Source organism: Panthera onca, chromosome C2, assembly GCF_046562875.1.
Source record: "Panthera onca isolate mPanOnc1 chromosome C2, mPanOnc1 haplotype 2, whole genome shotgun sequence".
In the NCBI taxonomy this organism is placed as follows: Eukaryota; Metazoa; Chordata; class Mammalia; order Carnivora; family Felidae; genus Panthera; species Panthera onca.
The window spans coordinates 90,757,205-90,783,649 of NC_138347.1; the positions used below are offsets into that span (position 1 = coordinate 90,757,205).

General features: G+C 35.8%; 1 protein-coding gene across 10 annotated transcripts in view; it reads right to left on the reverse strand.

Moving 5' to 3' along the window:
* Nucleotides 1–26,445, reverse strand: part of NAALADL2 (N-acetylated alpha-linked acidic dipeptidase like 2) — a 1,341,335-nt gene that overhangs the window by 32,486 nt on the left and 1,282,404 nt on the right. For all 10 annotated transcript variants that reach the window (XM_078432146.1, XM_078432147.1, XM_078432148.1 and 7 more), the window contains one exon: nucleotides 15,987–16,185. In XM_078432146.1, coding sequence (XP_078288272.1) covers nucleotides 15,987–16,185 — 199 coding nt within the window. The remainder of the gene's footprint in view (nucleotides 1–15,986; nucleotides 16,186–26,445) is intronic.

Consider the following 26,445-nt stretch of genomic DNA (forward strand, 5'->3'; position numbering starts at 1 on the left):
AGACAAGGTAAAATTTTAGTCTACATTAGGATTAGCCAAATATCACCAGACAGATACAAACAGAATTTCTTCCTAATACTCCCATTTAAAGTGCTTACCAAAATTAATCTTACCTTATCAGTCATATTATTTAAGCTGAAATCAGAAGAATCCTTATTAGAAAACAAAGAAATGCATTTGGTCCACATGACAGCTATTAAAATCCACTGCTCATGTGAGAAATCTGTAATTCTTGATCTCTCTCCTATCCTTTACCCTCACATCTAATCTATTACTAAGTTCTGTAGACTCAACCTAAAGAATGTTACAAATTCATCTTCTCTGTGTTTCTACTTCCATCAATATGAACCTTCAGTGATGATTAATTTTATGTGCCAACTTGGCTAGGCCATGCTGCCCAGTTGTTTGGTCAAACACAATCTATATGTTACTCTGAAGGCATTTTGTAGATGTGATTAACATTTACAATCAGTTAACTCTAAATTAAATCAGAATATTCTGGTAACATCGGTGGGCCTCATTCAATCAGTTGAAATCCTTAAGAGTAAAAACTGAGATTTCCTGAAAAATAAAAATGGAATTCTGCCTCAAGACTGTAATATAGAAGTCCTTCCTGAATTTTCAGCCTGCCCTACAAATTTCAGACTAAGACTGCAACATTAATTCTTCCCTGAGTTTCCAGACTGCTTGTCCTAAGGATTTTGGACTCACCAACCTCCACAATTGCATGAACCAATTCTTTAAAATCTATCATCTATCTATTATCTATCTATCTATCTATCTATCTATCTACCTATCTATACATACATACATACATCCTATGGGTTCTATTTCTCTGGAGAAATATGACTGTTACACTTAGGTCATTAAAATATCACATCATTTTTAATCTCTCCATTTCTTCCATTACCTCTATAATCCTGTCGCCACGTAGCTGACAGAAATAGGAGATAAATGGATAGATAAATAGACAAGCCATCAGACAGAATTATGTTATCCTGTGCTTAAAATCAGATTTCAAATGCACTGAAAATAACATCTTAACCCCTCTTCCTGGCCTCTAGGCCCTTGTCTATTTCTTCAGTCTCAACCAAGTTGCTTGCCTCCAATCCACTTAGCTACTGAAGGAAACAACAAATCTTCCTTCCTTCCTTCCTTCTTCCCTTCCTCCCTTCCTCCCTTCCTCCCTTTCTTTCTTTCTTTCTTTCTTTCTTTCTTTCTTTCTTCTTTTCTCATTTCTTCTTTCTTTTCTTTCTTTCTTCTTTTCTCATTTCTTCTTTCTTTTCTTTTCTTTCTTTCTTTCTTTCTTTCTTTCTTTCTTTCTTTTTCTCTCCCTTACTTCTAGACACTTTGAAAGATTGTAATTACATATTTATTTGGTTTGTTGTCTGCTTATTCTGTTTCTTTCCACTAAAGGGTAAGGTCCCCAAGAGTAGGATTGATATTTATATTTTTGAGCATGGTTTTCTTAGTAGTTCTGGCATGTGGTAGGCACTAAGGCTTTGCTGAGTTAATAAACAGAATCAGTAATAATGGAATTAGTAGTTTAAACCTAGATAAGTATTTTTTGAAGAAATTGCACCAATTTCTAATTCACAGATAAGAAAGTCAATGAAATTAACATGAGAATTCTACGAAATGCAGGAAGAAAAGCACATCACCCAACCCACAGGCATTAGCCATACAGCTGAGGTCTGAGTAGTGCAAAAGATTAAATAACCATTTTTTTATGAAATAAAATATATTTTGTTTCTGCTTCTCTTTCTTGGTTTGAAATAGAATCATTTTATTAACTTCAACTTAAACTGTATCCTTCTTTTATTCTACTCCTATCTGTGAAGCTACTACAGAAGTGGTCATTAATTTAGTTAAAAAAAAATTCAGAATGGCCATAACCAGATTTATTGCTTACTAATTATGTCATTTACCATCTCTGGCAACTTGGGGGGAAAATTTATTTTTTCTGAACTTCAGAGTCCTTAACTGACAAATGGGGAAAATATTCACCTGGATGAGTGATCAGAAAAATTATAGAGAGAGCACCAAAGAAAAAAATGGAATCTTCCATAAATGCCCTTGGTCAGTATGGTAGAGTAAAAGAGAAAGGGTTTTGAAACAAGAAAGCCCTAGGTAAAACTACCAGCTCCCACAATTATGATGTATGTTGTGAAGATTAGAGTTAAACATCAAATATATAGAATGTCCGATGTGATATGATTAGAAAATATCTTTGGGTTCCTAATGTCTTCTTGGCAAGGAAACATATTACAAATTAAACAATTCCAATAAATGCCTGTGTGGGATATACCTGCACCTCCACCACCAGCACCAAGTGGAACATGAGGCAGATCCTAGTTCCTCTAAGATCCTGGAATACGGCATAAAAGACCAAGTTGGTTTTTCTGGAAAAAGTAGTCAACAAATGTTATGAAAACACAGAAAAAGATACACAACCTAATGATCATACGGGATTTGGAAGGCAGAAGTGAAACTGTACTCTTAAGCAAAATTTGCAGATAGACAGGCAGATGGCAGAAAGGAGATGGGGTTTCTCAGAGAGCTCCTGGAAATTGCTTGCTTGAGAGCTGCAGGTACCTGGTACTGTCACTGAAAGTTTTCTTTCCCTTCTGGTAGTTCTTAATTCCACGAATGTTAGCGAAAGCTTCCTTGACCTTTACAGCTCCAACACTTCCAATGAACATCTAAGCCTTTAATTCTTTCTATTGAAACTATTCCTACTTGGAATAGCTAGATTGCCTTCTAGTCTTCTTATTAAAACTTGTCTGATTAGAATAGATTGAAGGAAATACTAGAATCCTACCATATGTAATTTGAGGATTTGTTGTATTTTTTATTAGGATTATATCCATTATATACTAAATTGTATATTATTGTTAGCTCTAACTATTCCTAATTCTATTTCATCCTATTGTCCTTATCAATTTCCAAGTTGATGTCATTTCAGTATGGTTATAAATTCACAACTTTTTTTGTTGTCCATGAGATGAAAATGTTATAGTTTTGTGACTTTAGTAAGCAGACTGAATAAGCAGTGCAGTCAAAGTTGGTGGTTGGCAAATCATGAAGGCCCTTATGGCAACCGGAGAAGGAGGAACATTTGTATCCTTTTCCTCTTCAATTGGAGTAACTCTTATAAGTTTTAATTTGAACAAAATATTACACTGGAGTGGGGTATGGGAATAAATGTGTGCTCTACAGAACCATGTCTTATCAGTTCTCTGTCCTTTCTATGTGTGCCATCTCAATGTGTTGTACCTGCTCCATAGTTGCGTGCGCGCGCGCGCGTGTGTGTGTGTGTGTGGTATAAAGATCTATTTTTCTAAGAATAAGTTATGGCTACTAATAATCTAGATATTGGCAAATACAATGATTTCTGGCATTTGCTCTACTAAACATATAATCTATAACACAATCAAGTACTTTAGTTTCATTACGTAGCAAAATAAAATATTACATGCTTTAGTGGGTACAAAGAAAATACTGAGCATGATCCTTTCTCTTACTTCTCTTTGGATCATATTTAAGTCAACAAGATATTTAGAGACACGGAAACACTAAAATGTGTTACACTCATAGCTAAAATAAAGATAAAACATATAGTGATAAAAGGAGAGAGGAACAAGTGCTAAAGTATTTAACATGGTCTCACAGAGAACCTAAATTTTATTATTTTTCTTCCCTCATTGAAATAATTATTTCAATAATTATTTTTAAAGAAAATCAGAAGTTGATTCATATTAGTTTATAAATACTTACTCAACTAGTATTTTCATTCCCTTACAGATCTCCTGTTTATCTTCTCTGACTTACCTGATTAAAAGAATGACTCTCATGGAAAATCAGTGACTTTAGGATTAACTGATCAGTGACCCTTTTAGGTCTTAAGCCTACATCCCTAAATTCCCAGTCTAGTGATTCCTTCTCTATATGGTACTGTTAGGTATATAAAAACATTTCTCACCATGATATATGAGATTTAGTGGACAATTGTCCCTCTCCTTTTAACTGCACTCAAGATTTATGGAAACAGGAAAGGGTAAGCAATATTTTGGGACAAGGTAATGTTATTGATTCAGACAATAGGGTATATCTTTTTTTTTTTTTTCAGTAGTAAGGATAGACTTGGTGCCTCACAGATGCACTTTTGTAACCACTAGGGCTAGGAGATATAACTGTAAATGTACAATAAATGAAACTTAACAAGTCCTTATGAAAACTGAGTCTTTTAATTTCTGGCTATATTTGCATCAAAATATAAACAAATTTATTGGTTCTGTGCAAATTAGGAATAATTTGGATCAACATATGCAGCAATATCTAGTAGAAAGAACGTTGGTTTTATTCAACGTTTTTTATTTTTATTTTTGGGACAGAGAGAGACAGAGCATGAACGGGGGAGGGGCAGAGAGAGAGGGAGACACAGAATCGGAAACAGGCTCCAGGCTCCGAGCCATCAGCCCAGAGCCCGACGTGGGGCTCGAACTCACGGACCGCGAGATCGTGACCTGGCTGAAGTCGGACGCTTAACCGACTGCGCCACCCAGGCGCCCCAAAAGAACGTTGGTTTTAAAGAAACGATTCAAATTCCATTTCAATTCCCATTTCTGCTACATATTAACTTTTCCTAAATTTCAGTTCTCTTACTTGCATACAAGGGATAATAGGCTGATATTGCAATATTGTTAGAAGTGTTATAGATAATACATGAAAATGTACAGCGTAGTGCTGGTACAAAGTAAACCTTTCTTGGGGGCGCCTGTGTGGCTCAGTTGGTTTAGCGACTGACTTCAGCTCGGGTCATGATCTCACAGCTCATGAGTTCGAGCCCTGCATCGGGCTCTGTGCTGACAGCTTGGAGCCTGGAGCCTGCTTCAGATTCTGTGTCTTCCTCTCTCTCTGCCCCTCCCCCACTCACATTCTGTCTCTGTCTCTCTCAAAAATAAATAAACATTTTTAAAAAATTAAAAAAACAAAGTAAATCTTCCTCTATGAGGAATATTGTTATTATTATTCATAACATTATTAAATACATTATAAAACCACCACTCACTCTCAGATTGGCAATGTGCCTTGTTTTGCAAATAGGACATCAGTAATTTTTTTCTCCCCTTATATAGAAAGAAACCTCAAACCTGAGAAACATTTTTATAAAATGTGCATACATGAATTTCTATTTTGATCCTAGCAGATTGAGTTTCAGACCAATTAGCCTGATAAAGTGAATGTTGTCAATTGAAAATTTTTAAACAAGTGTTTCAATGTCTAATTAAATTGCAGTGAACATTATCTGTCAAAGTGGGATATGTTCTTTGTTTCAATATTAACAAAATGAACTATTAAAAAAAGAGGCTTGGATTTGAGTATATTAATTTTCTCTTTAATTTGGAAACTTTTTTGTTCCTTTTAGAAGGAGAAACTTTAAAAATATGAAAGGGGGACATAATTATAAAGCTAATGTATATGTTTATTCATAAAAAGAGTAATAAGGAATGTATATAATGATCAGCATTATAAAGATTTTGTACATCAGCCAATTCTTCAATCCTCTTTTGGAAATTTTACATTGTGTGAATTATAAAACTCTTTATTCAGACATAGATTCTTTTGTGCAAGTGGCCGCTATTAAAAATATTTTAAAAGCATTATGGTAATTCTTAATCACTAGTTATTTTTTCATAGTCTAAAGAAATCAGAGGCATTGATGATAGAATTAATGACAAGAGAAACAATGGTAGGATTTTAGCTCCATTCAGACCACCCACACCTTGCTAAAAGAAATAGTACAACCCTAACAAAGTAGTTATTATCCCAATCAAACACTGAACATGAGGTTCTATTAGTACATATATAGCTAACTCTAATTAAAACACCATGAAAACTGTATAATGAAATCACTTTATTATGAAATGTGTTGGGGGGCGGGGGGAGGGTTGGACTTCAATCTCTTAAAATTCTTAAAATCAAATGCATGTCCAGAATACATAGCTGGAAACCTGATCATAGGGTATCTGGGAAGTGTGTTTTTTAATAGTTCTGTCTAATATCATTGTTTGCCTAAGTGTAAACTAGTTCTAACATCTTTCAAAAGCAAAGTTGTGGGAGCTTATGTGTTTGAAAAGTACTTTTAATGGATTGCTTGCTTTGTTTATCCTCGGCTCAAGGCAGAAGCATCCTGACATTTACATTGCTATTTTCCTGCTTTCAAGGATGCTAACAAAAAATTGTCTTGGCTTAGATTAGCTTGAAATTGTCCTCTGAACTTCTTCCAGGCCATTCCAACTATCTTGAAAAGGAATTCCTTTTTTATGTACCTGCTCCTACAGGTTTTATAAACACACAAAGCCAGGGGCACCTGGATGGCTTAGTCGGTTAAGCCTCAGACTTCGGCTCAGGCCGTGATCTCACAGTTTGTGGGTTCCAACCCTGTGTTGGGCTCTGTGCTGACAGCTCAGAGCCTGGAGCCTGCTTTGGATTCTGTGTCTCCCTCTCTCTCTCCCCCTCTCCCACTCACACTCTGTGTCTCTGTCAAAAATAAATACACATTAAAGAAAATTTTAAAAAAAGTTTTAAATAAGGACACAAAGCCACACACATGTACAAGCACATACACACGCTATCCCTCAGCTTACAAATAGGTAGTGTTCACCAAACTCCTGATTAAGGCCATTGTTTGGAACTAACGTGTATCTTCCCAAAGAAATAATATTATAAATGTAGGTGCTTACATAGCACCCAACAGGCTACTTAACCATGATATAGCTGAAATACCACACATTTAGAAAGAACAATGAGACAATATTACAGTATAACCAGTAGTTTTGTTTTAAGTATAATAATTAGCCTTTAATTTATTTTGAATGATGGTGCTTGAGGATGTTCACTTTTGTAGAGCTCCGTTTCTGCAAAGCAGCCAGCATTAAACATTGGCTCATGCTTGTTTCTTTCTCAGTTCCCCACACCCTCAAATCAAAACCACTGCAATACAAATGCAATGGGTGAATCTCCGAATCTTTGGGGACTCACCACCCCAAAGTCACACCAAATTTCCAACCTTTTTTTAAAATCACCCTATTGGGGCACCCTATTGGGTGGCTCAGTCGGTTAAGCCTCTGACTTCAGCTCAGGTCATGATCTCACAGTCTGTGAGTTTGAGCCCTGCATCAGGGTCTGTGCTGACAGCTCAGAGCCTGGAGCCTGCTTCAGATTCTGTGTCTCCCTCTCTCTCTGCCCCTCCCCTGCTCATGCTCTGTCTCTTTCTGTCTCAAAAATAAATAAAAACATTTTTAAAAATTAAAAAAAAACACCCTATAATTCCATAAAACCACAGTTAACAGTACAGCAATGCACATGTCTGTCCGTCTATATGTATGTATGCATATCTTATAATGGGGAAGGAGGGAAACCCTTATTAGCTTTTGCTGTTTAACTGCTGACTCTTTAAATATGTAGAGGCTTGAGGGTTGATGGGGGGTGGGAGGGAGGGCAGGGTGGGTGATGGGTATTGAGGAGGGCACCTTTTGGGATGAGCACTGGGTGTTGTATGGAAACCAATTTGACAGTAAATTTCATATATTAAAAAATAAAAAAAAAAAAAAATAAATAAATAAATAAATATGTAGAGGCTAAACACTGGATTTTATCCAGATAACCTATTCCAGGATATGAATGGGAGGTCATGCTAATATATTTCACATCTATACATTGCAGTTGCCTATTAATAGAAAACCTTTGCCAATCATATTTTTGCTGAGAGCAATTTTAACATCCCATGGTTTTCTATTGGTACACTAAAAGTTTAAAATCAAAGAACTTCCTATGTCCATGCAGCTTTGTACAGTCACTTAAAATAAAGGAGGCAGCACTAGTTAGTGCTTTCCTATTTTTAAGACTCTTCAGCCTGGTACAGGGGCAAGTGAAGAAAGGAGGTATAGGGGCAGAATAGCAGCCTTAAGAACTAATGCCCTTTAAGGATTCCAAAAATTTGTGACAAGGACAAAATCTGGGGAAGATTTTCTGAAATAAGTGAGAGGGGTGCCTGGGTGGCTCAGTTGGTTAAGCGTCTGACTTCAGCTCAGGTCATGATCTCATGGTTGGTGGGTTCGAGACCTGCGTCAGGCTCTGTGCTGACAGCTGAGAGCCCGGAGCCTTCCGGTTCTGTGTCTCCCTCTCTCTCTGCCCCTCTCCCACTCATGCTCTGTTTGTCTCTGTCTCAAAAATAAATAAACATTAAAAAAATTAAAATAAGTGAGAAAGAATGCATATTCTATAAGATATTAAATTTCAAGCATGAAATAGCTGGTGCCAAATCTAAAAAAATGGTTCAAATTTCAACACTGAAAAGGGAGCATCTGCCCCCAAAAGACTTATGCCTATAATAGTGGTTCCTGAACACATAAAGAATGTGGTTTGAAAGAAGGCTTTCCTACTAGAAAAGGTTTGTCATTTAGAGTGTGTCCACATTTATTTTGGAAGCTAACACTATTTAAATACCATATTCACTCTTTTCAAAAACTGTATGTTTAATTCCATCCCCTCCCAAGATTTTTATTTTCTGCGGGATCTTACAATCCCTCAATATGCAAGCTTTTAGCAAATGTTTAAGGGAAAGGACTATACAATAAAAATTAAAAATGAAAGAAATCTTTTCACTGTAGTGTCCCTGGGGAAAGAGAACATGTGTTACTGAATTTTTAAATACTTATCCTTTGGTTAAGAGAGATAGGAGGAAGACGTCTTGTTTTGGAATCTAGAACACTATCAAAATGGGAAATAAGACCAGCAGAATGTTATAAAAGTTATAATATTTGTATAACATTCTATATTTTGCAAATTATCTTCTCACATTTTATTTTCATTTCATCTAATGTAATCCTAGTATTTTATCTAAATTTATCCCAATATTAATAGTCCTTTGAGGTTTTCTATTTTTGTTGAGAAACTGACCTTGAGACTTCCTAAAACAAATTTTCCTATTCAAAGCCCTTCTTACTTTTATAAATACTAAATTTTTTATAAATGCCAAACAATATCATTGTTGTGTGGTGTTCTTAGTTCTGAAAGCTATTCTGTGAAAAGTGAGCTGCTGATAGTAAAAGGCAGTATTAAAGTATATTGTATGGCAAAAGAGGAAAGGCAATTCAATGGAGAAAGGATAGACTTTTCAACAAATTGTGCTGGAACTACTGGACTTCCACATGCAAAAATAACATATCTAGGTATAGACCCTGCACTCTTCACAAAAACTAACTCAAAATTGATCATGATCTTCTGTAAAATATAAAACTACGAAACTCTTAGAAGACAACATAGGAGAAAATCTGGATGACCTTGGGTTTGATGACGCATTTTTAGATACAACACCAAAAGCACAATCCATGAAAGAAAAATTGATAAATTAGATTTCATTAAAATTAAAACTTCTGCTTCACAGGAGAGGCTGATAAGAGAATAAGAAGACAGGCCACAATCTGGGGGGATATACTGCAATATACATATCTGATCAAGGACTTGTATCCAAAATATAAAAAGAACTCTTAAAACTCAACAATAAGAAGGCTAATAACTTAAAAGGTAGGCAAAAGATTTGTTAAGGCACTTTTTTTTAAATTTTTTTTTTTAATGTTTATTTATTTTTGAGACAGAGAGAGACAGAGCATGAACGGGGGAGGGTCAGAGAGAGAGGGAGACACAGATCGGAAGCAGGCTCCAGGCTCTGGGCCATCATCAGCCCAGAGCCCGACGTGGGGCTCGAACTCACGGACCGTGAGATCGTGACCTGAGCTGCAGTCGGACGCTTAACCGACTGAGCCACCCAGGCGCCCCATGAGGATAAGGCATTTTACCAAAGAAGATACACAGATGAAAAATAAGCATATGAAAAAATGCTCGAGGTCATATGTCAATAGAAAATTGTAATTAAAACAATGAGATACCAATACTCATCTATTAGAATGGCTAAAAACCACAAAACTGACGACAAATGCTGGTGGAGCAACCAAAATCACATTCGTTGCTAAGGGGAAGGCAAAATGGTACACTCACTTTGGAAAACAGTTTGGCAAATTGTTATAAAGCTAAACATAAGCTTACCATATGACCTAGCAATTCTGCTCCTTGGTATTTACCAAAATGAGTTGAAAGCGTACATGAACACAAAATCTGCACATGAATACATATAGCAGCTTTATTCATAATTGCCAAAATTTGAAAGAAACCGAGTGCCCTTCAACAGGTGAATAGATAAGCAAACTGTGGTATATCCATACAATGAAATATTATCCAGTGATAAAAAATAAATTAATATGGAAAAGACTCAAATTCATATTGCTAAGTGAAAAAGCCAATCTGAAAAGGTTGCATACTGTATGATCAACAATAAGGACATTCTGGAAGAGGCAAAACTGTGGAGACATGAAAAAGACCAGTGGTTGCCAGAGGCTCGGGGAGGAGGGAGTGAGAGATAAACAGGTAGAACATATATTTTTAGGGTAGTAATGATTCTGTATGATACAATAATGTGGAAACACATCATTATACACTTAATCAAAACCCAAAAAAATTAAAATACAAAGAGTAAACCCTAACATAGACTATGAACTTTAGTTAGTACTAATGCAACAAACGTACCACACGAGAGCAAGATATTAATTATAAGGAAAACTGTACTTTGTGGGTGAGAAGGGAACTGTGTGTGTGTGTGTGTGTGTGTGTGTGTGTGTGTGTGTGAGAAGTGTATGAAAACTGTACTTTCTGCTCAGTTTTTCTCTAAATCTAAAACTGTTCTAAAAAGGACTATCATTTTTGGGGGGTGGGGGTGGGGAGATATATTGTATTAGAGAATGAATTGCTTCACTGGGTCAGACTACTTACTCTGCTTTTGGAGAATAATAACTACAGGGAGTTAAAAAAGAATCCAACAACCAAACAGATGCCACTAACTCGCATCTCCAGACAATGCCAGTTCCCAGGAGTAGTGGAGTAGTAAAGGAAGTCATAGTAAAGGAAGAGGAGAGATGAAAGATTCAGAATTTTTAAGGAAAAGCATAATGCTTTCCCTATTTAGGGGCAATGAGTCAAATTTTACATTGTGGGATTTTGATAGTAGATTTTTGAGATGCTTTGTGGTTTGTAATGTACCTTCACTTACATGGTCCCTAATCATATATATTGTTTCATCTGCTCCCCACTGCCTACTAAGCTCCAAATCTCTGGCGCACTTTGCAGCTTTTCATTACGCCATCGCAGTCTATCACTGTATTGTTTCCTGCTTCCCTCCCTCAACATTAGAAGAATTCCCCTTGATTACAGAGGTGAGGCTTAATAATGTGAGTATCCATTGAATCAGATTCTTAGAGCTCGCAGGGGCTTTAGAAATTATGATTATCAACCAATGATCATATAATTACCCTAAGACCTCAGATACTGAGCGTCTGAACTAACTGGCTGGAGACACGGATGGAGAGGAGAAATGGACACCGCTCATTCATGCTTCATCTGGCTAGGCCCAGGGGAATCCTAAACAACAACGTGAAGTAAGATTCTCAAAGCCACTCAGTCCCTAAATTCATTAATTCTTCCTTTATTTTTATTTTTTTAATTAAAAAAATTTTTTTAATGTTTATTTATTTTTGAGACAGAGAGAGACAGCATGAACGGGGGAGGGTCAGAGAGAGAGGGAGACACAGAATTGGAAGCAGGCTCCAGGCTCTGAGCTGTCAGCGCAGAGCCTGACGCGGGGCTTGAACCCACGGACTGTGAGATCATGACCCAAGCTGAAGTCAGACGCTCAACCCACTGAGCCACCCAGGTGCCCCATTAATTCTTCCTTTAACACCATCTCCCAAATCACTCCTTTGCTCTTCATTCCTGATAGCAATATGCCAAATCGGGTTCTCATCACACCATGCTGTGCTTACACCCAGCATCTTCCTGAAGGTTTCTGTTCTCTTCCAGCTCCAGGGCACCCTATCTGGAGCACCAGAGAAGTCTTCCTAATGATGCAGATTTCTTCATGGCCATTTTTGTGTAAAAAATAAAATTCAAACCTCTCAACAGAAAATTCAAAGTACTCCACAAGTTGATTCCTTAATACCTCTCCATAATTATGATCCTAATAGCCATTGAAATTATCCCACTTCTTGTTCTCTACTCCCCAGTATACAATGCACAGCCTCTCCTTTGTGTCTTTCTTCACACCACCCTCTCCTAGAAACTCCCCCTTTCTTAGTCAGTTTGGGCTGCTATAACAGAATGTTACATACTAGGTGGCTTATAAACAACACAAAATTATTTCTTACAGTTCTGGAGGATGGGAGGTATAAGATCAAAGTCCCGACAGTTGTGGCATCTGGTGGGGGTCCACTTCCAGGTCCACAGATACTCTGTCCTCACAAGGCAGAAAATGGCAAGGGAGCTCTGTGGAGTCTTTTATAAGGGCACTAATCCCTCATGACTTAGTCACCTCCCAAAGGTCCCACCACTGAATATCATCCCACTGAGGATCGGGCTTCAACATATAAATTTTGGGGGAACAAAAACATTCAGTCTATAGCCCTCCCTAATTTAATGGGCATCCTACAATTCCCTTAAAGCCCAGATAAATTTCCATCTTCCCCTAAAAAGTCTTTCTTGTCCACCACAAGATAATTTCTCTCTTCACTGAATCCTAACAGCACTTCTTGCCTGTAGTATTCATTGGGAAATTTGCATAAGTAGGCTCCAATTTTTTTTGATTTATGATGTAGATAGTTTACCTCTTGACTCAAACTCCTTAAAGGTAAGGATCTTACATTGCCAGCTTCTAGCAGTATGCTTGCATAGAGAAATGTTCAATGAGCGTTTATTTATGAGAAAAACAACAAGTTTTACAGGCAACATTGTAGGATTTCAAAATCTCTGAGTCTTTTGATACCAAACTGTGGAGAAAATTGCTTCACATATTCCAAAAATAACGTTTCGGTGTTTAGCGATATTTTGGTGGAGGCAGTATCCTTTGGGACATGATCCAAATTCCAAATGAAATATTTAGCTTTATACAATGAACTTCTGTCAACAACTTTCTTAAAAAGCAAATTACTTTTGACTTCCTCCTTATATATTTGATGAGATTGTCATAACACCATCAGGTTTAAGAGTGAGATTCTTACGTGAATAATATCTCTAAAGGTTATTTAACATTAGAAAAAAATGAACCCTGCTCACCAAATGTTCTTTTATACAATGTAATTAACAATTTTATTTTTACTCCATATGGCTATCATTTTAATCAATTTTTCCATTTTCTTAAACTGCATATGATGTTATCACACTGATTTTTTTACTTTGAACATTTTCTTGCCCATAAAGGAACAGCTTACAAGGATTGAGAGTAGAAATTTTGTTGTAATTCTAAAATTTTTCCTTCAAGAATATTTAGAAATATGAATTCTCTACCAAGAGAAAACATGAAGTAGGATGATGTTATATATTTCAGAAATGAAGTAAAAATGCATGACATCTTTGGATAAAGGTAAGTCAGATAACTCAAATCGAGGATATCTATTTGCATCTATCTATTGTAATCCGTTTGCTATTGGCATATTAATGGATCAATGGAGCCAAAGGGAATTATGGCATACATGTATTTCTTTAATAATTGCAGTAATAGTTTAAAATAATGCCAAAATACTGAACCACAAGCTTTCAAGTCTAAAGTTTCTTACATGAGTTAGAACATTAACATAATCAACATTTTGAGGCTTGCACACTGGGATATAGGTATGCTATAATATCACGATCTTAATCACTTTCTTAATCATTTTTATTATTTAAGGGGTAATACAAAGTTCTCTGGACAGATATCCCAGACCATAGGGGTCTTCTATATTGAGTGCAAGTGCCAAGAAAGGCAAATAGTGAAAGAGTCTACTATATCATAATATATAAAACTATATTCTTAATGTAGGATTTTTATTAATTTCTGAATTTTTCATAAATTTAAACTGAGGGAAATTTGTATATTCTAAAAATACAATGTGCCTATTCTGATTAAGACTTTTTAATAATGCTGAATTTAATAGTGTGGTTTAATTGTTTCTTTAGCAGTTATTATATCTACCATAAGCTATATTTTATTTAGTTACCTTGTTCATTCTGTTTCCCCATCCCTACCTCGGGAATGTAACCTCATCAGAGCCAGTGTTATTAACTTCAGACAACTGCTATGTCTCTGGTGCTTACAAATATCCATTGTAATACATTAACATTGCCCAAAGTCTTAGAATACACAATCATAATGTTAGCGGAAATGATATAAGGATTTTAAGTGAGAATTTAAGTTTAAAATCATGAAGGGAAATCACCAAATATCAGAAGTAGGAAAGGTTTCTTATTTTAAACAGGTCTCATTCCACTATCTCATTTTATAGATGTAGAAATTGAGATGCAGAGAGATCAAGTGTTTGTCAGATCACAGAATTTTGGTAGTAAAGGGCACCTTAAATCTTGTATAGTCGAAATACTCAGGTTCTTAAAGTTATCTGGCCTATGCTTTAATACCTACAGTGATAGGGATTTCACTACCCTATAAAAGCATCACATTCAGTGTTTTAAGAACACTACTTTTCAGAAATTTCTTTCTTATATGTAATTAAGATTTGTACTCCTATGTTTCAGTTCTCTAGTCTTAGTTATGTCCTTTGGTCATGTAGAATATGTATAGTCCAGGGTATTTTTAATTTATATTTATTTGTATATTATATATATATATATATATATATATATATATATATATATATATGTATGTGTGTGTGTATAATGTGTGTGTGTGTGTGTGTGTATATATATAGTTATATACATATACAAACACACACACAAACATAAATTGATATAGTGCAAAAGTCTAAATTTGAAGTCTTTTATTAATGAGTGTTCTGGGCCAAATATTTTTTCTGCCTCACTATTCCTCCAACACTTCTTTGTTTCTTGCCTTTTCTCACATACTCACATAAACACACACACACACACACACACACACATTAAATTGTTATAGACATACACACATCATATATGCATCTATTACACAGAAAGGGGTGTGTATTTATATTTAATGTCTTGTAGAAAAGTCAAAAACTTAATTGTGTGTAGGGGTGCCTGGGTGGCTCAGTTAAGCATCTGACTTCTTGATTTTGGCTCAGGTCATGATCTCACGGTTTGTGGGTTTGAGTTCCAGGTCAGGCTCTGCGCTGATAGTGCAGAGCCTGCTTGGGATTCTGTCTTTCTCCCTCTTTCTGCCCTTCCCCTGCTCATTCTCTCTCTCTCAACTTTAAATAAATAATAATATGTGAAACATGTTATAATTTTTTAAACTCCATTTTCCCTCTAAAAGCCAAAATTGAATCACCCTTCCATATCAAAATTTGTTTATTAAAATATTCACTAAAATTGTTAAAATGTTTCTAGGAATCATTCTATTGTGACCTCTAACCAATATCTCTGGGTCCCCTGGCTGTTTCAAGATCCATCTGAATCCCATTCTTCCCTGAATATTAAACTTCTATATCTTTCTCTTAACAGGTAGCTTCTAAAATTAAACACAATACTCAAGATATGGTCTTACTAGGAAGAATAGTATAGGCTTATCTTCTGATTCAGTCAAAACATTTATTTTTCCCAATACAACCTATAATTCCATTTGATTTTATAATAGCCATATCATATCTGACTCATACTGAGCTTAATGTCAAAAAAATTCTTAATCATTTTCTATGTGATACTGCTGAACCAATCTCCTTTATTCTATGCTCATGCAGTCAAAACGTTATTTGGGGGAGAATGGTCCTGAAATTGCACATATGATAATTACTCATATAACTACATATAATAACTACATTAAAAAATAGTGTCAGTTCACAGAAGGTACATGTTCTGAAAGTTAAACAAAAATTTAATTGAGGGGCATAAACATATAGATGATAAACATATCTTACCTATAAAAACCTGGTGGCACTTGCTCTACCAGGAAGCTTTTCTCCATGTCTTGGAGTATGTCATTCAGCATTCGGACACGGATTGGAATTCTCTCCTTGGGATCATTAGCAGGACGCATCTCATCTGACTGGAAGAGTTCAGCACTCTCCCGCAGGCGTGACGCCAAGGCTAGCAGTTGATGAGTGTAGGGTTGATCACCTGGTGAAAATAAATGAGTCCATCTCAGAAGAGACATCCTCAAAGGAGCAAAATAAGCACTTTGCAATCATGATGTCAAAAAGGAAGATTCAACATCAGTTAAACTTTTATAATGTATTAATTCCACCAAAAATATTCTGTCTAAACATTATATTCTATGAAGAGTATTAAATTTATTGCTACCATTACTATTACTAATAATAATTACTACTATTGGGACACCTAGGTGGCTCAGTTGGTTAAGAATCCAACTCTTGGTTTTAGCTCAAGTCATGATCTCATGGGTTCGTGGGATAGAGCCCACATCAGACTCTGTGCTGATAGCACACAGCCTGCTTGGGATTTTCTCCCTCTCTCTCTGCCCCTCCCCACCTCTCTCACAAAATAAATATATAAACTTAAAAAAATAATAATTACTACTAATAATAATACTAGTGAATAGGTATTGGTTATTGAGAGACAGCTACTATGTTCCAGGCATGATATTGAGCACTTGACATATTTATCTCATTTAATATTCACCAAAGTTTGCATTGTCATGTCTATTTCATGGAAGCTGAGAGTTAATTCAGACAAGCAAATTGTCCTAGTTCATTAAGCAAGTAAATGACAGGCCAGAATTAGAAGCCTGATCTTTCTGACTAAAACATTCATGCTCTTCATGTAGTATTCTATATTTCTGGGGGAAAAGTGATTTTTAAAAAAAGTTATCTCTTCTGAGAACAAGAGATATGTTCCTGTATATTGTTATGCATCTATGGGCTCCTTTGCTTTTCTAAAAGTTTCCTGTAATTTGAAGTTGAAATACATCTTTGATTTGAAAATACTATCCTATGTAGTATTTGTCTTGTTTTGCTTGGGGGATGATTTTTGTTTTTTGTAGTTTGTTTCTATTTGTGTAACTTACTGGAAGTCATTTTGATATGAATGGTGTTACTAAACACAGGACATTCCTTTAACTAAGAGTAAGACAGAATTTGTATAGTGATAATGGCCACCAGACCATGGTGCCAGACTACCTGAGTTCAAATCCCTGCTATACCACTTAGTAGCTGTGTGATGTTGGGGTAAGTTACTGAGCCTCAGCATCCTAATCTATAAAATGAACAAAATAAACATCTGCTTCATAGATTTTTTATGAAGGTTAAATGATTAATATTTATAAATTGTTATAAAAAATATTCTTCTATAGGTAAGCATTTCCCAGCCGATGTGACTTAACATCTTGTTTAAAAAGCATTCCTCTATTGTACCATGAGAAGTGCATTTTCTTCTCATCTTCTTCCTGATATTCCCCGCCATTTGAGTCAGTCTCTGGGTGAGGCAACAGTTAGTGGTGGTGTTAGTTCTCAGGAGACTCCAGCAAGGTCAGAAACTCAAGACAGAGAATTATGTCATGTCAAGGTGATGAAATGAACATGGACCTGATAAATTGAAACTGGCTGTCCTGAGAGCATGGCATTGAGATAAGCAGATGGAGAGATGAAGAGGCCATATGGGACTTTCACTTGGGAAAATTTCAGGCAAAAGGGAAAGATCACAAAGGGACTCTTTCCAAGTGAAGTTCAAGTGTTACCAGCTCCCCAAACACCTGGTCTTCATGAAAATGAAGATTCCTACACCTGCTAAATCTCTCTAGGAGTAGAGCCAGGAATCTCCATGCTACCCAGATTATTACACACATTTTAAAGTTTAAGAAGTACTGTAGAGAGGTGATGTGGTAAGAAAAGAAAAACTAGGTTAGAATTATAGCTGATATATAAAATATGTCTGTCATAGAATTACCAACCCAATACAGTGATCTTTGTTGTCTTTCACCTTCATTTGATGGGGACTATTTCATATGCTAATTTCTTTAGAGGAGAGCATGGTTCTTACACTCAGCAATTATTTACTAAATAAATAAAGGAGATTAAATAACGTACTTTTGGAAAAAAATCCAGTAACAAAAGAAAATTCTGTAGAGATAAGTTGTTTTCATGAGAGCTATAAAGTATAGCCACATTTATAAACTTTCTGTTCACTGAAATTAACAACATGAATAAACTCATTTGTAGGAGTTCACAGGTTTCGGCATTTGGGTGTTTTCAAAGTACATTATATACTCATTAATTATCTTATTTGATATCACAAGAAACCTTGAGGTTGTGAGGACATTTAGCACCCTAAATCACAATTATAAAAATAATGCCATTTTATAAAGATACTATTTATCCTAAAATATGATGGTTCACTGAAGTTAATGTATGGTGAACTTACAGGAAATATCTTTGTACAGGGAAAAAATAAGATGAAAAAAGCACATTTAGATTACACTGGAATTGAAAGACTGAACAACAGAAAAAACAAGTTCAACATCCTTGAAAGTCTTCCATTTAAGAAAGAAAAATCTGTTCTGATCTAACATACACTACAGAATTGAAGACATTACTACTGAATCAAGGGAGACAAATTGTACCATTCTACCTTATTTAGCTTTAAATGAATTTATCTTTCTTAGTGGTGAGGGTGTAGAGAACTGACAGCTTTAAGAACTTTCTTGTTCCAGAAAGAACCCTGATAGTGGAAACCTGCCATCTACACCACACCCTATACATCACTTCAAGGGTATTAGGTTACAAATTGAAAAGAAGCTTTATTTTCAATGTTCACTCAATCATTTGTATACATAACTGATTCCTAATAGCCATTTTAATGCCAATTAGAACTTGTCTATTTAAATAAGAAAGTAATACCACCAAATCGAAGTCAGCTGTGACCCCACATATTCCTGTTAGGATGTCAGCTCTGTGAAGGAAGAGATTATTGTCTAATAGTTTTGTTCACTACCATTTACTCAGACAAAAACTGTCTGACATAGCATGAATTATCTACTGATCACAGCATCATAATATCTGTAATGTTTTTATCCTTATCTGCCTTGTCTCTCTCCTTTCTTTGACTGAAAAGAACCCCGCATGATGTTTTATCTCTTTGTATCTCCAGATGCTAGCACAATACCTGAGATATGGTAGTCATTTATTAAAAATTTTGTTGAGAGAATTTTGAATTATAAGATAATGTTTAGAGATATTTCCCGAATAATGCCTAAAAAGTCACTTAGGGAAATGTTTTGCATATAATGAGCATCAACTAATGTTGCTAAAAATCAATAAGAGTTGCAAAGGAAAAGAAAAGAAGCTATTTTAGGGTAATGATAAGTTAAATTAAACTAAATTGAATTAAAATATGGCCTGCCAATAACACATAAAAACTAAGACTATATGTATAAAACTTCATTTAAGGCACAGTGAATGTCAGAGAAGAGAGGACTAATTGAAGCTCTTCACAGTTCAGGTTTAATAAGTAGTAAGTCCCTTTGACCAAAGAAAACGAACTGGGAGTTAGAGATTTCTCTTAGAGAAAGTTAATACAATTATCTTGAAGCTTTATGCGCATGGAGTCTCAAGACCAAGGTCTTGGTATCAAAAACCAGGTAAGAGCCTCATCTACTTAATTACTATCAATGTAAGTTTGAATAGATTACTTAATATTACTGTCTTTTAGCTTCCTTGGGGGAAAATGCAGAAATGGTCATTTCACTCTCCAAGCATATAAATAACTATATAAATGGAAGTTACTATTATCAGAGTACACAATCTTAAGTATAAATTACTACCAATGCATTTTTTAAAGACATGCCCCAAAATACCATAACTAATGATTTTATTCTCAGAGATGCTGCTTTTCACTTTCTCAAATTTTCTCCACACTGTATAACACTCCTCCTTGCATACACATCTGTAAAGATTCGCAATGTTATTTTGTGGTGCCTATTAATCTGGAGCCATTTTTTTTCTTTCCATGGGCTGGATCTCAAACTTCTGAGTAACAAGGAAAGAGATAATGTAAAGGATAAAGGAATCTGGGAGCCTGGGTGGCTCAGTCCGCTAAGCATCAGACTTTGACTCAGGTCATGATCTCACTGTGAGTTGGAGCCCTGCGTCGGGCTCCTTGCTGTCAGCACAGAGCCCACTTTGGTCTTCTGTTACCCACTCTCTGTCTCTCCACCATTCCTGCTCATGCTCTCTCTCTCTCTCTCAAAAATACATAAAAACATAAAAAAAAGGGGTAAAGGAATTAAACAGCCAAACTTCAAAATGATCCTTTTACATATTTGCTTCTGTTGAAAAGTCAACCATTAAGTTTTTTATAGCATAGTAGAACATATCAATTTGTGATGAATATTGAAAATCAACCTTAATATAATACAAAATAATGGAGACTGCTTAGTGAAATTATCTTGATATTATTCAAGAAACAATTGAAATGCACTTCTAAATTTCAAACAGAAACAATGCATTTTTCCTCTGTCTCAAAGTAAAATACAAATGTATTTTCAGTAAATAACTTACTGAGTCCTATTTTGTGTTCTGTCCTATAAGTACTGGGAGAAAGGGAAAGACATAAGGTTAAATCACTAACCTTAATAGATTCCTAATCTAGTTAGAAATAACCCACAAATGAAGAATAAATAAGGATCAAATAAAATAAATCCTCATGAGGATAATTGAAGAGCTTATTGTATACAAAAATATTCTAAGTAAATCCAGGAAAGAAGTGAAACTTGAGAGACAGAAATTGCCCAGAAATCAAGGTCATCTAAAATGCAACTCTTGGAAGTTCTGGGACTCTCCCTATATTAAAGCTGTTGAGGGTGTTCCATCCGTAAACAAAAATATTAATTGCTACTAATTAATCCCTTCCTATTCCCCCAGTCCTCAGCCTTCTGGAAGATGAATCTATCTCTAACTTCAACCCTTTCATTTTTCCATCTTGCTATACAAAGAACAGAGCTGGATATTATAAGCAGTAGTGATATTAATTGGAGAGGAGAGAAGAAGGTGGGAGGGAGAGAGGGAAGGAAGGAGGAAGTACAAGTCAGTGGATACTGAGACATTATTGAGATCTACGGAGGCCAGTTCAGGACAGGCTCTAGAACACACTGAAGGAAACATATTCCTACTCCTGCCTTTTAGCCAATCATCACATTGCAGCATTCTCCCCTTGAAGCCATCTGGGAAGCAGTGTGGTATAGTGAAAAGGGCAGGGGCTTTGGAATCTGACAGAGCCATATTCAAGCCCTAAACCAACCACTTAAAGGTACACACCTAAGTAAGACACAACCCCTCCACCCCTTGCCCTCCACACAGTTTCTTAATCTCTAAATTGCTCTTAACAATATCCAGTTCAGCTCATGTGGCTAGAGTAAGGTTAAATGTCACAATGGACATAAGACACTTAGCACATTACCTGGGGCTTTGTGGCGTGACCTCTAAAGTGCCACGTTGTCATCAGAAAACTTGTTCCTCCTGAGGACTGTTGGTACAGGAAGCTAAAACACCTTCTAACAGATCAGAAGCTTACCGGCACTTCATACACATCTTTTCCATAAGGTCTCTTAGACTTCTGGATTGCCCCACTGAATCTATATGTTCTAACCTGCCAGAACCTGGAAAATGCACTAACTACCTCTTCTCCCACTTCATATCTTGATGAGTTTCATCTTGGCATAAACTCAGATGTGTTAAGTCTGTTCTACAACCTCCTGCACAAATATATAGCTGTCTTATTTTAAAGAATGATTTTACTACTTACTATTGTGGCCTCTCTTCAGAGTTTTATACTCCAAAAAGGTTTTAAATTTTTATTTCCATTTTTCTATCTTTTGGTTGTATTTTGTGACTGTATTTTTAAAGACTCACACAGTTTCATCTTAAATTAATAGTGAAATGTACTGGTCATACTCTAAAACTACATTTTTATATCAAACAAACATAGCTTTTTACTATGTATTTCACAGAACCTATTCTTCTATGGATGAGCTTATGACAGTTTTAAAGGTGCTAATAATTGCACAATCATGGCTTAGACTTCATTGATTTATAGTGACAAGGAAAAGTATGATTTATGTTCCACATAACACAGTGGCTAAAAGAAGAAGATTATTTTGGGGGAAAAATGTATGTTACTTAATGTCATCTTAAAAATATCTTGTGGCATCACTAAAGAGAAAAAAAGAAATTACCAATTCGATTTCAGCCAGAGGAAACAACAGTCCTTTATTATCCTACATTTTCTATTCTTCATGCTGGTTTCTTTAGTCTGAATCACAGTGAATCATCTCAGCTGGTTATTTAAAGAAGTTAAACAAAAACAAAAACAAAACAAAACAAAACAAAAAACAAACAGGTAGAGAATGAAGTGTAGGAGCTAGTGCACTGTTGATAAATAGTCTAACACTGATTTTACAATGCACTGATAAATGGATATTATTTAAAAATGCAATATGCCAGGAGGCAGTGGCTAGTTATGTCTAAACTAAATACAATAGAAATCCTTTTTTTTTTTTTTTTTTTTTTTTTGCAAAAGTGCCAAAGTGGCATGCTTACAAGAATCAGATTGACCACTTTTAAAACACTGGCAACACATTCTGAAGATTTTCTTATATTCTTAATATTGCCCAGTGATCCAGATAGCCAAAAACAGATGCAAATCTATCAAGACTTTGAACATATTGTGTGGAATGAGTTGTCCCAACAGCATATGTCGGCCTGGTGCCAAGATTGAACCAGGGGCTACTTTCATGGCCATAGATGCTGCCACTGTGTTGTGTTTGCAACTACATGATCGGGTTATTGGTTGCTTTGGAAGAGTGAACAAAGGCTTCCTAGAAGGAATTAAATTCATGTGTGGTTTATTTTTTATCAGTCTCCTCCTGAGGCAGAAAGTTGGAGTTGTACATTTAATAACACGTGTGTTTAATTATGTTTTGGCTAAACCGAGAAAATGAAAAAAAAAACTTTAATGAAATTAATCAGTATGAGGGGAAGGGTACTTTATGTTCTATTATAAGCCAACATTAAAAGTATCTTTAGGGGCACCTGGGTGGCTCAGTCGGTTAAGCGGCCAACTTCGGCTCAGGTCATGATCTCGCGGTCCGTGAGTTCGAGCCCCGCGTCGGGCTCTGTGCTAACAGCTCAGAGCCTGGAGCCTGCTTCGGATTCTGTGTCTCCCTCTCTCTGACCCTCCCCCGTTCATGCTCTGTCTCTCTGTCTGTCTCAAACATAAATAAACGTTAAAAAAAAAATTAAAAAAAAAAGTATCTTTAGGAGCACCCGGGTGGCTCAGTCAGCTGAGCACTCAACTCTTTATTTTGGCTCAGGTCATGATCTCACAGTTTGTGAGTTAGAGCCCTGCATCAGGCTCTGTCTGCACTTACAGTGCAGAGCCTACTTGGGATTCTCTCCTTCCCTCTCTCTCTGCCCATCTCCCACTTGCATACATACACACTCTTCCTCTCTCTCTCAAAATAAGTAAATACTTTTTAAAAAATCTTTAAAACACTACTTTAAAATTGTTGCCAGTGAGGCAACACTCATAGAAAAATGGATTGTAGTACTATCCTGTCATGGGCACAGGGTTTTGTCCTAAAAATACACTTAAGGAAAAAAAAATTCACAATACATTCAGCTATTACTAGGATGGGAAAGTAGGAAGATGATAGGAAGTCATTACCATATTTCAATCAATGTAATTACACATATAAAACAGGTATTGGGGAGCCTGGGTGGCTCAGTCGGTTTAGTGTCTGACTTCAGCTCAGGTCATGATCTCACAGTTTGTGGGCTTAAGCCCCTCATCAGGCTCTGTGCTGACAGCTCAGAGCCTGGACCCTGCTTTGGATTCTGTGTCTCCCTCTCAGTCTGCTCCTCCCCCATTTGCACTCTGTCTCTCTCACAAAAATAAATACACATAATAAAAAATGTTTAATGTAGGTACTAAAAAGAAAACTTTAAACCAAATTTGAATGAAGTATTCAGGGTGATGAAGGACATGATGACAAAGGGAAGCTGGCTTAAGGAGACAAACACTGATAATACAGAGACAACCAGATTTTGTTGCAGACTCCGCTATTAAGAACTCCTGGTTTGAACAAGATTTGGAATATCAATAAATGAAATACAATATTTAATATAGTTACATAGTCAGAGTCCATACAAAAATACACTGGGGATTGATATTAAACATAGTTTTAGGAAATTGTACCCAATGGATGGCCAATCTCTTATTGAATTTCTCTCAGTTTGAGCAAACAAGGTAAGCTATTTCTGAGAGAATGCTTTTGAGTTTAAGTCCTTGTCACACAAAACAGTTAGTTCCAGAAATGCAAGTTTGGGTCAAACCACTAGATATCTAACATGATTCAGAATTTCCATGGGAACTAAATCTTTTCTTGGAATTGTTTGGATTTTAGATGGATGGATTTGGAATTTTTTCAGGAGGGCACAGGGCCAGGTTGCTAGTATGCCCACACTTTACTATCTATAGGCCGGACAAAAGTTGGAATTGATGCTAACTAAAACCAAAATTGGAGACCGATAGGCTGAGGCCAAATATCACACAAGTTATTTATTTAAGTTTTATTTATTTATTTTGAGAGAGAAAGTGAGTATGAGCAGGGGAGGGGCCAAGAGAAAGTAAGAGAGAGAGAAGCCCAAGCAGGCTCTCCATTGTCAGCACAGAGCCTGACACAGGGCTTGAACCCACAAACCATGAGATCATGACCTGAGCTGAAATCAAGAGTCGGACGCTTAACCAACTGGGCCACACAGGTGACCCATGCAATTTATAAAGCGTATGCTTATTTTTTTTCCTTTTGGGACATTCATCATAAATTAGAAAGAAGAAACGACATCAGATGGGTCTCAATTACTTGTGACTGTAGAAAAGAACCAAAATGACAACTGAATATATGAAACTACAGATATAGCGGAACAGCCTGTGCTTGCCTCGGTCACATCATCACCTTGAAATAATATCCCTCCTTCTACAATGAAGTGATTGGTGCTAATGAATTATCAGAGCTAATAAAAAAATTAAAAAGTCAGCTAAGTTACCATTGTCAGTTTCTCAAGGAACAGGAGGAAATTCTGCCAACAACCATTTTACCTTTAGTGAGACAATCAGGAAGTGGCAACAAGCCACACAGATCGAAATTGTTTCCTGCTGAGTCTGGCTTTCACTAAATAAATGTGTACATAGCCAGATCAAATGGAAATGACTTTTACTTTGTTTTGTCATTTGTAGTTTTTGCAATAATGGTAAATAATTAACATCCAGAATTCCAACAAAGAAAAATAGCAGATATTAACAGAAATCATCAGAATTACATAGTCATTAGTTATTTTGAGGTGGTGTTTAAAACATTAAAAAGTAGAGAGAGTGAGAAAGAGTAAATTTAGTCAGGTTATTAAGTGCATACTCCTTAGTCTGCTTCTAGGTTCAAGGGTATGGTTGTACTCATTTATTCTTAACACCTGCCTTTGCCCCCTGCAAACTAGTACCAGTGTCTTATGTGTGCAATTTTTTTGGACATACTTTTATTTGCCACAAGTACAGCTGAAGCATATCAGTAATCTCATCAGTCACTATTTACACTACATCTCTATGTAACCACATATAAATATTCATTCTCTAACTATTATGTGTTTGGCATTGACCAAATATTAAGAGCCAAGGTCACTCAGTCAAAATGAGCTTTCAAGACCATCCAATAAATCAACTCAAACAAATTATTCACTGGTAAATTATCCTTCTTTCTGGTGGTTGTGAGAACAGTAGAGAATGGTCTGCTGCTACTGTAAACTAGAGTAATAAATAAACAAGATGGCTGGTTGTCAAGGGGTAAAATTACACCGTTGAAAATGCAATTGGGTTTCAGAGACCTTCATACATAAACTTTTTGCAGTAGGGAGAAACAAAATTTTATAGTTTAGCCTTGAAGGTCACTTTTTTGTAATAACTGTGATTGAGAACTTAAGACTAATCACTGCTAGTTGTCATAACAAAATAAAAATATATATAAACAATTAAAGTTTGTACTAAGCAGTAAAATTAGATGCCATTTAATGTGTAGCACATTACTCTATTTTACAAATAAGGTTATAACTAAAGTAGTTAAAATAGAACAGTTACATCAAATTGCCCACAATTTAGCAAATATTCGAATGATCTTTTAATTTAACACAGAACAAATAATTTTGAATCATGATGACTAAAAGATAAAAATGTATAGCTTAAAGGTGACAAATTGCATCACTTTGATCAAATATTTATACTCAGGTCATAACAAAAGAATTTTATTCCTATATATCTATGTTCTTGACACATTTTGTTTTGTTTTGTTTTGTTTTGTGTTTTTACTATGGGTATATCTTA